We start from the raw sequence: 11,797 nt of genomic DNA on the forward strand, positions 1-11,797 counted from the left end.
GAACACGGCCAAAAGCTGTGTGCGCCTTGCCATTGCATACATCCACTGTAAACATGAGCGCATGGTACCGTGGTCGCAAGTTGCTCAGGGCCACACCCCCACCCTCCACCTTGACCCGCCTCTAAAAAACGGCAGGTTTGTGGAAAGCTCATTGAGGGACTGGCTCGTAGTGGCTGTTATTCTGTGTACTTTGCACTTTCATAAATAAGACATGCTGCATTATCGGTTTTATAACCGATTGCCTTATTTTGTTTACAAGTTACGAATGGAGTCTGGAGATGATGTGGGGTACTTATTGTTTACTGTTTACATCTTAGATTACACAGTTCAGGCTGTTGCAGCTAGCTCAGGGGAGAGACTGTATGACACTAGGTGGTACAACCTGAGACATGCACAATAAAAAAGAATTGCCTTCTGCATTTTTTTTTTACTTTTCCCTTCATTGTACCGAACTCGTACCGAACCTTGATGTCTGAACCGAGGTATGAACCGAACCGTGTCTCCAGTGTACTGTTACACCCCTATTCTGAACTAACCAGCAAGTGATCAAAAAATCGTACACCTTCCTTGTCAATCATTGTTTTGGTTATTCAACATATTCCATCCTGGAGATCCTGTTTTCTGTCAACAGCCACTGTATTCTGTTATCGTAAGCATTGAATGTTTAAAACATTCCCAAAAAAAAAGAATGTTTAAAATCCTGGGTGACATGCAGTACCAGTTAACCACCCACACACACACACACACACACACACACACACACACACACACACACACACACACACACACACACACACACACACACACACACACACACACACACACACACACACACACACACACCAGTTCAGTTGTGCTGATCCAGAGCCATACCACGCCAAGGTTCAGAGAGGAGGTGTTGGCCTCGTTTCAGACCAGACCATCTCAAACGACAACCTGTGTGCCGACAGGTTAGCGGATGGTTGCTAGGCGACCCCCTTGTACTCTACGTACATCGTGCGTAGAGTACGATGTAAAAAGGGTTGTATACCATATGGATCGGGAACCTTTGCCCACCAGTGAATTGTTAAACTAGGTTGAGGTGCTTAGAGCGAGGTTACCGAACGAGCGCCTTCGCCTAATAACATCGGTCGTTTACCGTTACCTAATTGACGACTAGGTACACAAAGAAGAGCCGAAATCGAGACGTCTTGCGTTGTTGTGACACACTTATGTCACCAATAACGGTGCAGCTGTTACAGATGGCAGGTCCATTGAAGTCAGGACACACCCAAACGTCTGACCTCGTGGAACTGGATACAGCTCTGACTCAGAACATAGAGACGTACAGAAGTGAAGCTGAATGGAAAGAGGTGAGGTGGAAGGCGAGGAAGAGAGGGGACAGGGGAGCACATGCATCAAACTCGGTGTGTGACGGAGGTCAGGAAACCGGAGGATTAGTACGGCTGAGGCATGGAGTCTGAGTTAATGAGCCCGATTAGCCCTCCGTGTGTGTTCTGGGATTGGCACAGGATGCTCCCCGGTCCCTCCAGCGAAACGTTCTCGTGATGAACCTGACACCACCGCAGGGAGAGCAGCTTTAACGACCGACGCGTCCGAGTATAGTTGGTGCTGCAGCATCCGAGCAAAACAAAGTAATTCATATTGAAGCCTCGTATTCTGGAAAGAATGTGAAAGTCTCTATGCTTTATCCTATATACAATGAAGCAAGGGAGTTCATACTTTTGACTAGCATTTCCAAAGTAACAGAGAGTGTAAAGAGACAATGTGAAAAGCACAAGGGTAAACACAAAATATAGGGTGAGGTTCATTTCTTGGCTATTCAATGGAATGGCAATGACCAATACCTTTCAGCATTGAATATTGTGTGCATGAGACATCTGAAAAAACACAGTGTCGCTGAATAATAACATCTGAATTTGAGTAGGCATCCATTTCTGGATATCTACAGTCAGTTAGGAAAGGAACCAATGATGGAGGTGGGCGGTGTCCGTGTTTTGATGTTTACTACATGAGGGCTGCACAATTGATTGCATAGTAATTGGAATTGTTAATTTGGCCCCTGTTATTTGCTTATAGTGAAGGGTCACAATGATTTGACTACAACTACAAAAAAAGGAAAAAGTGATAAAAACATCAATCTGAATTGGTACTTATGATTATTTTTCAACACTGAAGGCCACAAAATTGGTATTGAATCCATTGCTGTTAATTGCAATGAACACTCAGGCAAAATAATCACTTGTCCTTTTTGTCCCAATTGTGCTGCCTTACATGAAACCTGGTGTTGAATGCAGAATCAGGAACTTGCAGCTTTATATTGCAGGCTGAAGCCCTCTGGGGAGTTCCCCAGAGAGCTTCAGTTACCAGAATAAAAGCCACTCTGTGATCATTCAACAGATGTTGTTCACAGCATTTAAAACAGTATATAATTTCAGCGTAATACAGTAGTTGTTAGTTTCATTATTTTAAAAAAAACCTCCCTTTCAATAAAAAACGAATCCTATTTTTAATTTAAATGTACAAGTGATAAGAGAATCGGCTGAAACAATATTGTCCAGGAAATTTCCCACACCTACTGTCTATAATTTGGTATATAGGCGACGTCATAGGCCTCATCATTACGTCCATGCATCTAAAATACGTTCAAACTCATCCCAGTACATATATCTTAATGTATGGATGACGTGATGGAAAATTAAAGCTGCACCCTGGAACCGGTTGTTAAGGGATGGTACCCAAAACAACAATGACACCTGTGAAGCACCATGGCATTACTCTCTCTCTCTCTCTCTCTCTCTCTCTCTCTCTCTCTCTCTCTCTCTCTCTCTCTCTCTCTCTCTCTCTCTCTCTCTCTCTCTCTCTCTCTCTCTCTCTCTCTCTCTCTCTCTCTCTCTCTCTCTCTCTCTCTCTCTCTCTCTCTCTCTCTCTCTCTCTCTCTCTCGAAATCCATTGAACTGTAAAATCCATAAAACAAATCAACACAAAGACACAACTGATGATTGCACATCAACAGACCTTTGAAGTGGCTTTAGGATTTGCCCTTTGGGAGAGTAATTTTGAGGGGTTTGACAAGTATGACATTTGTCAATCATACCAAATATATAGTTAGCCAATGAATATAAATTTCAATTTGCTGGGTTGAGCTGCTTGTTGAACACCGATTTCTGAACGTCACTTGGCTACATAATACTTAAGTATTTGCTGTATAAGCAGTTCCACTTGAACTTTTGGACTTAAGTAAATTGGACAGTTAAGATGTCGATTTGGAGGTGAGTCTCAGCGAAGAGAAAACATAGCATTGCTTTTGGCCTGACATATGAGTTCTCAAAGGATCGGGCTTCAGTTTTTTTTTTTTTTTTAACTTTTGATAAATCAGTTTGTTTCAATCATATTCAATCAAAAAACAGAGAGGACAGAACACACTAAACTCGAAAAAAAGAGTTAGGGACTGCCCTACTGGTCAGCTACAAAAGGCTGCCAAACACAAAAACATTGCACCAATCTGCTGATCCATGACCATGGTTTTGCCCCCGATGAAAGCTGCCTCCAACCTTTATTCAGTCAACTGACAGTAGGGCCAATGTATTCCAATTGATACACACAGAGACGCACACAAAAACTCGCAATACAAGACAAATCTGACGGTTTGACTCACTTTCATGTTTGCATCTCTGTCACAGTTCTAAATGTGCCATGACAGTTCGTGTTGACATGCTTTGACCACAGGGTCCGAGGGAGGAATGAAATAGTAAAAGTGATTTAACCACCCGCATGCTGATCACACCCACGCTCACATATGCGATCACCTGTGTAATGCGTGTGTACAGATGGCGACTATATTCGCAACAATTGATGGAAGCAAAGCACCTCGTTGAGACACCGTTTGCAGGCTGCATTCACTTGAGAAGCACTCACTTGGGCATGCAAATAACGCAGATTAAGGTTTATCCTGCTAAACTTGAACAGTATTACTTCAAATATATACAAAATAGTATAGGTCTTTCCGGCACAATTTCCATTTCCCATGAGCAATTTGCCACTGAAATGTTTGATGGCCAAGGGAATCAACAGGCAATGAGAAGGGAATGCGATGGGCATGTTATGGGAACGGAAACGGAGCTGTTCTCTGGCATTGGTGAATAAAAACACATTTTAGGTAACAGCCGCGGACTAACTAAAGTCAATGTACTCAAAAGTAGGCTACAAAAAGCCTCACGCATCACAACGTGGACCGCAGACCGCAGTCATTCTGGTCACCAGTCTGCCCGGACCCTGGGCAGAAGTTGAACGACGTGAAAGAAAAGGTCTCCTGGGCATCCGGAACATATACTGACCACTGAAACATGTTTTAATAAAGTGAAGTGAAGAAAGCCCCGAACTCGACACCAGTCAGCCTACCTCGCTTTAGCAACGACCGACCCCAGAAACACAGTAGAAAATACACCCTAAAACCCGAACCTCGCCTCGAACGTTTCGTTACGCGGAACTTTAACGTTCCGAATTCCTTAGCCTGCATGGTTCAGCGCGTTTCAAACCCATCCAACAGATATATGATGCTACCTAAACATTTCGGATGTACGTGTCAACTTAATGGACGAAACGACACTTTTTAACAATATCTTAAGTAGAAATAAACGGCAGGGGAGAACTCACCTCATTCGTCGACGTGCATGGTTAATAGATGACATTAAAGCAGGATATTCAATAGATCGCTTCCTCCGTCTCAACGCGCCGCTTCACGCGTGGCTACGGCAGTCCTCTCCAGGCGTCACTTCGTGCGCTCTGGCAGCGCGCCTCTCCAAGCGTTGCTGCGTGCGCTCTGGCGGCGAGCCTCTGCGTTACAACGCGGAAAGCGGAAAGCGTGTCAATTTCTACACCTCGTGGTGTTCGTGCAGTAGTGCCAGCGTGTCCTCCCACCTGTGGAGAGTCGGAAGAGCTCTTCCCCAAACACCGAGAAACCGACACTTTGGACTGTTTAGTTGAACTGTGGTTTTTATTGCATGTACTGTAATAGCTGCAGAGAAATGACGTTTGGGATGAGCACAGTTTAGTGTGAAGAACCTGCAGTGAGGAGGGTCGATGGACATTCCGATGGCACAACTGACACGTTTACATTCTGTTGTCCGGCGTTTCCAGACAAGCACTTATATACTGCATTTGGAGAAGGCGACTGGAAACGCGACGGGCGACATCAATGAATGGTTCAACATCAAACACGTAGATTTATTCACTTGGACAAGAGTCATCCTATCAAAAAACAACGCGGAAAATGTTTGGGGTTGTGGTTCAAACGGTAGCGGTTGTGTGTCTGCCAGGGCCGTGCTCTTTTAATATCCTCATGGGTTGTGGCGGATGTTAAATAGTGTTGAGGGTCAAGTGACTGCAGAACTGTTATTGCTGGTAATCTGTGTGTGGTAGGGAGCTGTTGGTGAGGGGGGGGGAAAAAAACACCCAAGCGGCTGCGGTGTGCTTATTAGATATTTCCCTATGCAAGTATGTCACTGACCGGGTGTTCTACATGTGGTTTTCAATTGATCCTGGGCTATTCCTTCAAGTCACCCATAGGTGGGGGGCCGTCCAAATGCAGTATACGAGCGCAAACTCTGTAAGGACAAGACTTGAGCGATAGCCCCATCTACAGGTTACTTGCAGAACTGCAAAACATTAGGGGGTCCCCCAAGGCGGGATTAATTTCAATAAACAAAAAAAATGATAATCGAATCTCCCTTTGAACTAAACACCCCAGCCATGTAACACATTACACTTTCCGACTTGCAAAAATGGTCTCATAATTTCTAGGTAACTTGGTCACTCAACTATTACCGAAAGAAAAAAAAGGCAATGAAATGACATAACCGTGACATTTTAACTGTACCTGATAAATTGTATTTCCCCCCCAATATCTCTTCCTATCTAAACATAAGGACACAAAAGATACAGGCTCCAAAGTTAATACACATCTTATCCATACTATGTCCATATAATAAAAAAATAAATACATTTAAGAAATAAAATGATTTTTGTAGAAGGTAAATCACTAAGCCAACAAATTACCTCCCACAGATTGATCGCTAACAAAAGTGGGTTTTCTTTTCTTCAAGTGTAGGATTTGATTTTTGCCATAAAAACCATCGTCACCCCCTTACTAATTTATACCTATACTCTAGGCTCTAAACAAGCACGGCTGTGCTATCGGTACACGGGATTAATCTCCATCCAGCCATCTGTAGGGACATGTATTCAGTAGGTGTTCAGTAGGCTAACCGCTATCGCCACCGTGCTCGGAGGGTGAGTAGACTGATGCTGATGATGTATGTTGGCAATGAGTCCCAGAACCCAGCTCCTTGGCCTCCCATAAAGAACAGCTAGGAGGGGAAAGTACACGTCTACACGTCTCAAACTGTTATATCTGGTAAAAAGAGAATAGGAAACAATTTATGATTGTTTTTTTGGTTTTGTCCGTTTTTTTTTTTTTGCAATGGTATTTTTAACCTTTTTATGTATTTTTTTTGTAAAAAATCTCTGTATAATCTGTCGAGACATAACAAAAAACAGACCAACCACCAGCAAAAGAGAACTGTCATGCATAAGTTATTTCCTCACTCGTAATGGATTGCATTTTTATGGGTCACCATAAAAAAAGGAAATCAGTGTACATTTTTTTTGTTTGGGTTTCCTCCCGTTCTTCTTCAACAGTCTTTTCCATCAATTTGTAAATGTATCGTTCTCACTGAGAGGCGGTGTTGCCCCCAGCTCCAGGCTTTGTACTCCATGGCAGACCCTCGACACCTGCCATTTGTCCTCCCGTACACAAGGGGGCAATAAGACAGTCCCTGTGAGCGCCGCCTGCGGGGTAGAAACCCCTCCGCGAGAAACCTGACGACAGAGGCTAACACGCAAATATCCTTCATGATTCAATCCGGGTCCAAGAACCGAAGCCCCATTTCCTATAATTATTTATTTTTTTGTTCTTTTTTTTTGTTCCTGCTATAAAACGCTTGCGTGTGCCCGGCAAAAAAATCTTGAGTGTAAGACAGAGATTGTCCACCAAGAGCCTCCCAAGGCTGGAATCTGGCAGCAGAAGTAGGACAGGTCCCGTCCCTTGGGTCCATAGCAGAGGGGGAAGCGCGGGCACGCCGAGGCCCCCCACTATCTGCACGGCTCCTCCTGGGTGGACTCCCTCACATTTTTCCTCTTCTTGCCGTTGCCCTGGTGATGTGGCTTGTTGCCCTGATGGCTCTTCCCCCCTGAGGATGAGCTCTGCTGGTCGGCCTTGTGGGAGCGGGACGTCCGGGTCTGAGGAGGGAACAGACAGGAGGAGCGGGTCAGAACTGGGAACACACCTTCCTGCTAGGGCTGCTTGAGTATGGGGAACAAAAAATCCTAATCACAATTATTTTGGTCAATATGGAAGTCACGATTATTCAAACGATTACAAGATGCATTTATCCAGCATTTCTCTCCAAAAAAAAACACTTTGTAACAGAATTTGGAAATTTCCCCCTTAAAATACACAAAATGTTAAAATAGAAAATGTGGGAATTCATTAAACTCATTATTTTTTGAAATTTATGTTAAAAAACAAAAAAACATTTGAACTTGATTATATGAGTTTGGAGATCGTTTAACCCAAAAATCGAAATCACAATCAAAATTTGGATTTATCCCACAGCCCTACAACACGCAAACTGATCTCGATCGGTCGGTTCTGCCTTCTTCTACTATGGAGAAACATTGATGAATGGGAATGACATTGCCTCAACCAAACATAGAGAGATGACTGTATATATTGATGAATTGTTGATTATAGATCATATATATTCAACAGGTGCTGCAGTCACAATAGAAGCCTGTTTGTGCAGCCTATGAATCTCTATAGGTCAGGATTAGCATGAAAGCTTTCCCGCAAAAGGTCAGTGGGATTACAATGGAATTACATGGAAGCAACTTTGCTTTGAGCAGACGTTGCTCAGACACCAACCAACACACAATCACGTTCTGAATAAGATGGTCAATTTACTTTGGACTCAAGAGAATGAGCTTGACTAGGGTTTTGGACATTTCCTTTCAGCAAAACACGTATGAGAGAGCCTCTTATAATGTGTTTGGTGCCAGGCGCTGCAATGCTCTCTCCTGCCACCAGGTGGACGCAATGATGTGCAAATATATTTTTCTTATATTCTTGTTTCATACATGATAAACCCATTAACGAATCCAGCATAAGGCTACTAGGCATGTTGGAGTAATAGGCCAGCGTTTAATGATGACCTTCATAAGCTTGCTATTCATGACTGTTAGTATCCTAGGCCTGCAGACCTAAAGGAGGTATTAAATCAGCATTGTACATGGATGAGCATTATATCGCTGGCCTCAGACAGGGTGGTTCTGACTAGCAGTTTCACCAGCAGATGGAGCCACGCAGCCAGCTCGAGAACAGCCATAGACTTGTATTTATCCACATTCTACATCTATCCCAATATAGTTTTAGAAATAATTTTACCTTGCATATTACCTGTTTTTTAAAGTCATGTAAGAAGCTCTTTAAACCTCTCTTTAATCAATATGTATAGGGCCTCAGCTCTGCGCACATATCGACCATAAAGCCACGAATGTAGGGCTAATTCCGGGGGAGGAATAATTGATCTGGCATCTTGGTAGAGGATTTAAGGTCAATTTAAGCAAAAGGCCATTCGTTAATCCTGCCTTTATCCTCAGACAAACGCAGCAAGCATTCAGCAGGGTGCGTGCGTTGAGAACCAATCGAGGTCTCCAGCCTCCATCTTACTCTACTCTGATAACTGCAGTCGTACAACAGTTGTTCCCAGTATGAACTCAGTTGTGGCACCAGCAGCCATGAGAGGGTCTCCACTGATCTTAGGCTCATGCCTTGTTCTCAGGCACATCCCACTCCTGGCTTACTGGCTGACCTAAGATCAAATTCTTCAGCATCAGATGACCGCAGCGGCCAGTTAGCACAACCCCAAAAAAAATTAAATAAACAATCGCTTATAGTGAGACATATTTTGAGAAGGTATTGATACGGATAGAGTCCTATTTTTATACAACCCTGATATCCGTTTAGTGTTGCTTTTGTCAACGAAAATTATGACTAAATATCGTCGTCAACGAACCTTTATCACGTGAGGAAAACGAGACGAGACGCAACGTAAATGCTGGTCATGTGACAATAACTAAAATTAAATACATAATGCAATATTGTTGACGAATAAAAATGAGACTAAATGTGTTTACATAATAAAACTCTGCTAAAATGTCTCATTTTCGTTGACCAAAACCAGTCGAGAAAATTTGTTTATTTTATTAATTTCTGGGGCTGTATTAGGTTACGTTACTTCCTGAATCCCCGCTCGTCGCGGCATTATTTAGATTCAGAAGACGCAGCTGTGGTGGCAGCGTTAATGAAAACTTAAGGCCCTGTCCACACTAATCCGGGTGAATATAAAAACGTACATTCGCAATGAAAACGATCTCCGTCCAAACTATCGTTTTCATATTGTTTACCGAATGTTTTGCATCCACGTTCCACACTGAAATGATTTTGATAAACAGTTGTTTTCATGGTTACGCAACTCCCGCCACGCCTCTCTGTTTAGATTACAGGCGCGCGATCAGCTGATTAATCATCTTCAGTCACAAGCAAAAAATATGGCTCTAACCGAAAGTAAAAAGGCGAGTTGTTTTTTTTAGAAACGCCGCTCGAAGTACGGTTTGAACTGGCGTCTTTGCGTTCTTTTAACATCGCTTAAGCACATCAAGTACAGCGCTCGCCTTCGGCGTTGAAGTAACGATTGAGTTGTAACTTGTAACTGAAGATACATAGTACATTGAGGAGGGAACAGACAGGAGAAAATCCTCATTTCCATTTCACCTGTCATTTTTGTTTAGATGAGCGCAAGCTTGTGGCAGCGTCATGGCAGTGTCATGGCAACCGAACTCCATCGTATCTGAAAGCCTCCGCCTACCCTGACCACAATACAACGCAAAGCCAGCGTTTTCACATTTATCCACCTCAGCGATCGTTTTTAAAAGCATCGTTTTCAGTGTCGGAATTTGCTGTTCTAATGTGGACGGAACAGGTTTGGTTGGTAAAATAAATACATTCATATCAGAGTGTCTTCCGTGTCTGGAATGGATGTATTCTTGAGTCTATAAGGTAACAATAATATAATAATAGGATTACCTTGTTTGAATTGTGAAATGGGTTTGGCAAAAATAAAATGTTGGTATTGTCAATACTAGTAGGTAGCCTACTTATACTATATTGACTTTGAGTTAAATAGAAGTGCATTACAAAAAAATGACTAATTCAATTTGCTTTGACTAAAACTAGACTAAAACAGTCATGGATAATTCTGACTAAAATAAGACTAAAATGCTTAGACTTTTAGTGGACTGAAACTTGACTAGACTATGAGTATGAACGTGACCAAAACTAATAAAAACTAAAATGACAGCTTGACACAAAGACTAAAACTAAAATTGAAACAGGCGGCCAAAATCAACATTATATACGTTGGATGGTTAGATCGCAAGACAGGGGAGGAGCTCCAGGCGTGCCTACCTTGCCCCCCTTGCCTCCCCCCGTTGGCGTGCAGGCCGAGTGGCTCTGTGTCCGGCTGCTGGCCACGCCGGGCGCTGAGTCCCGGTGGGCTTTGGCGCCCCGGCCGGACTGTTGCTGCTGCTGCTGCTGCTGCTGCTGTTGGTGCTTGGCCGTTTTACACGGGGTGCCGTCCGAGTCCTGGAGAAGGACACAAAATAACCTTTAAGGACGTTTATGGGCAACATGGGAACTCTGTTCAGTGAAGCATGTGCATGCGTGTATGTTCCTGTGTGTGCTTGTATGTCCCTGTGTGTATATGTGTGCGTGTCCCTCTGTGTGCATGTGTGTGTGTGTGTGCGTGCATGCGTGCATGCGCGTGTAGAGGTACCGTTAGTGTGTGTGTGTGCGTTTCCTTGTGTGTGCGCGTGTCTCCCTGTGTTTTTGCTTGTATGTCCCTGTGTGCGTGTCGCCGTGTGTGTGTGTGTTCGTGCGTCTCCCTGTGTGTGCGTTTCCTTGTGTGTGTGACTGCGTGTCCCTGTATGTGCTTGTCCCTGTGTGTGACTGCGTGTCTGTGTATGTGCGTGCGTGCGTGCGTGCGGACTGACCGCGTCGCTGGACACGGTGGACGAGGACGAGGAGATGCAGAGCGGTGAGGAGCACATGGAGGGCGCCGGGGACGAGGAGCTGGAGGAGCTCTTGCTGCCGGGCGTGTCCGGCAGCTCAACCACCTCCTCCTCCTCCTCCTCCTCCTCCTCTTCCTCTGTGACGTTGTTGTTGCACTCATCCAGCCGCTGGGGCTCCACCAGCAGCGTGACAGCATTTCCTACGGCAACGATCACAATCACAACAAAGTCACAATCATAAACAATATCAGCATCAGAATCACTATCAGCATCACCATCAGCATCAGAATCACCATCAGAATCACCATCAGCATCACTATCAGCATCAGAATCCCTATCAGCATCAGAATCACCATCAGCATCAGAATCACTATCAGCATCAGTCAGTTTACCACGTACAAGGATTTGTCTTGGTGTTTGGTGCACAACGATAATAAACCAAGTAAAGAAATGTATATACGTATATATATATGCATAAAAAAGGGGGATTTAGGTCAACAAACAAATCTTAAACAGAAACATTTACTAAAACTAACCAAAGAACTGTATGCATTGTGCAGGAATATTCCAAATATGTCAGATGGACTGTAACCCTATGTTCCCAGTATGA

General features: G+C 43.8%; 2 protein-coding genes across 3 annotated transcripts in view; both read right to left on the reverse strand.

Moving 5' to 3' along the window:
* Nucleotides 1–4,779, reverse strand: part of adcy7 (adenylate cyclase 7) — a 59,274-nt gene extending 54,495 nt beyond the window's left edge. For both annotated transcript variants that reach the window (XM_079736517.1, XM_079736516.1), the window contains exon 1: nt 4,657–4,779. The gene's annotated coding sequence lies outside the window, so the exon portion shown is untranslated. The remainder of the gene's footprint in view (nt 1–4,656) is intronic.
* Nucleotides 4,780–6,444: 1,665 nt separating this feature from the next.
* Nucleotides 6,445–11,797, reverse strand: part of tent4b (terminal nucleotidyltransferase 4B) — a 29,529-nt gene continuing 24,176 nt past the window's right edge. The window contains exons 10-12 of the mRNA XM_079737053.1: nt 11,170–11,387; nt 10,586–10,762; nt 6,445–7,299 (exon numbers count right to left, since the gene is read on the reverse strand). Of these exons, the coding sequence (XP_079593179.1) occupies nt 7,153–7,299; nt 10,586–10,762; nt 11,170–11,387 (542 nt within the window). The 3' untranslated portion in view covers nt 6,445–7,152. The remainder of the gene's footprint in view (nt 7,300–10,585; nt 10,763–11,169; nt 11,388–11,797) is intronic.

Source organism: Pollachius pollachius (assembly GCF_949987615.1).
Source record: "Pollachius pollachius genome assembly, chromosome: 5".
NCBI lineage: Eukaryota > Metazoa > Chordata > Actinopteri > Gadiformes > Gadidae > Pollachius > Pollachius pollachius.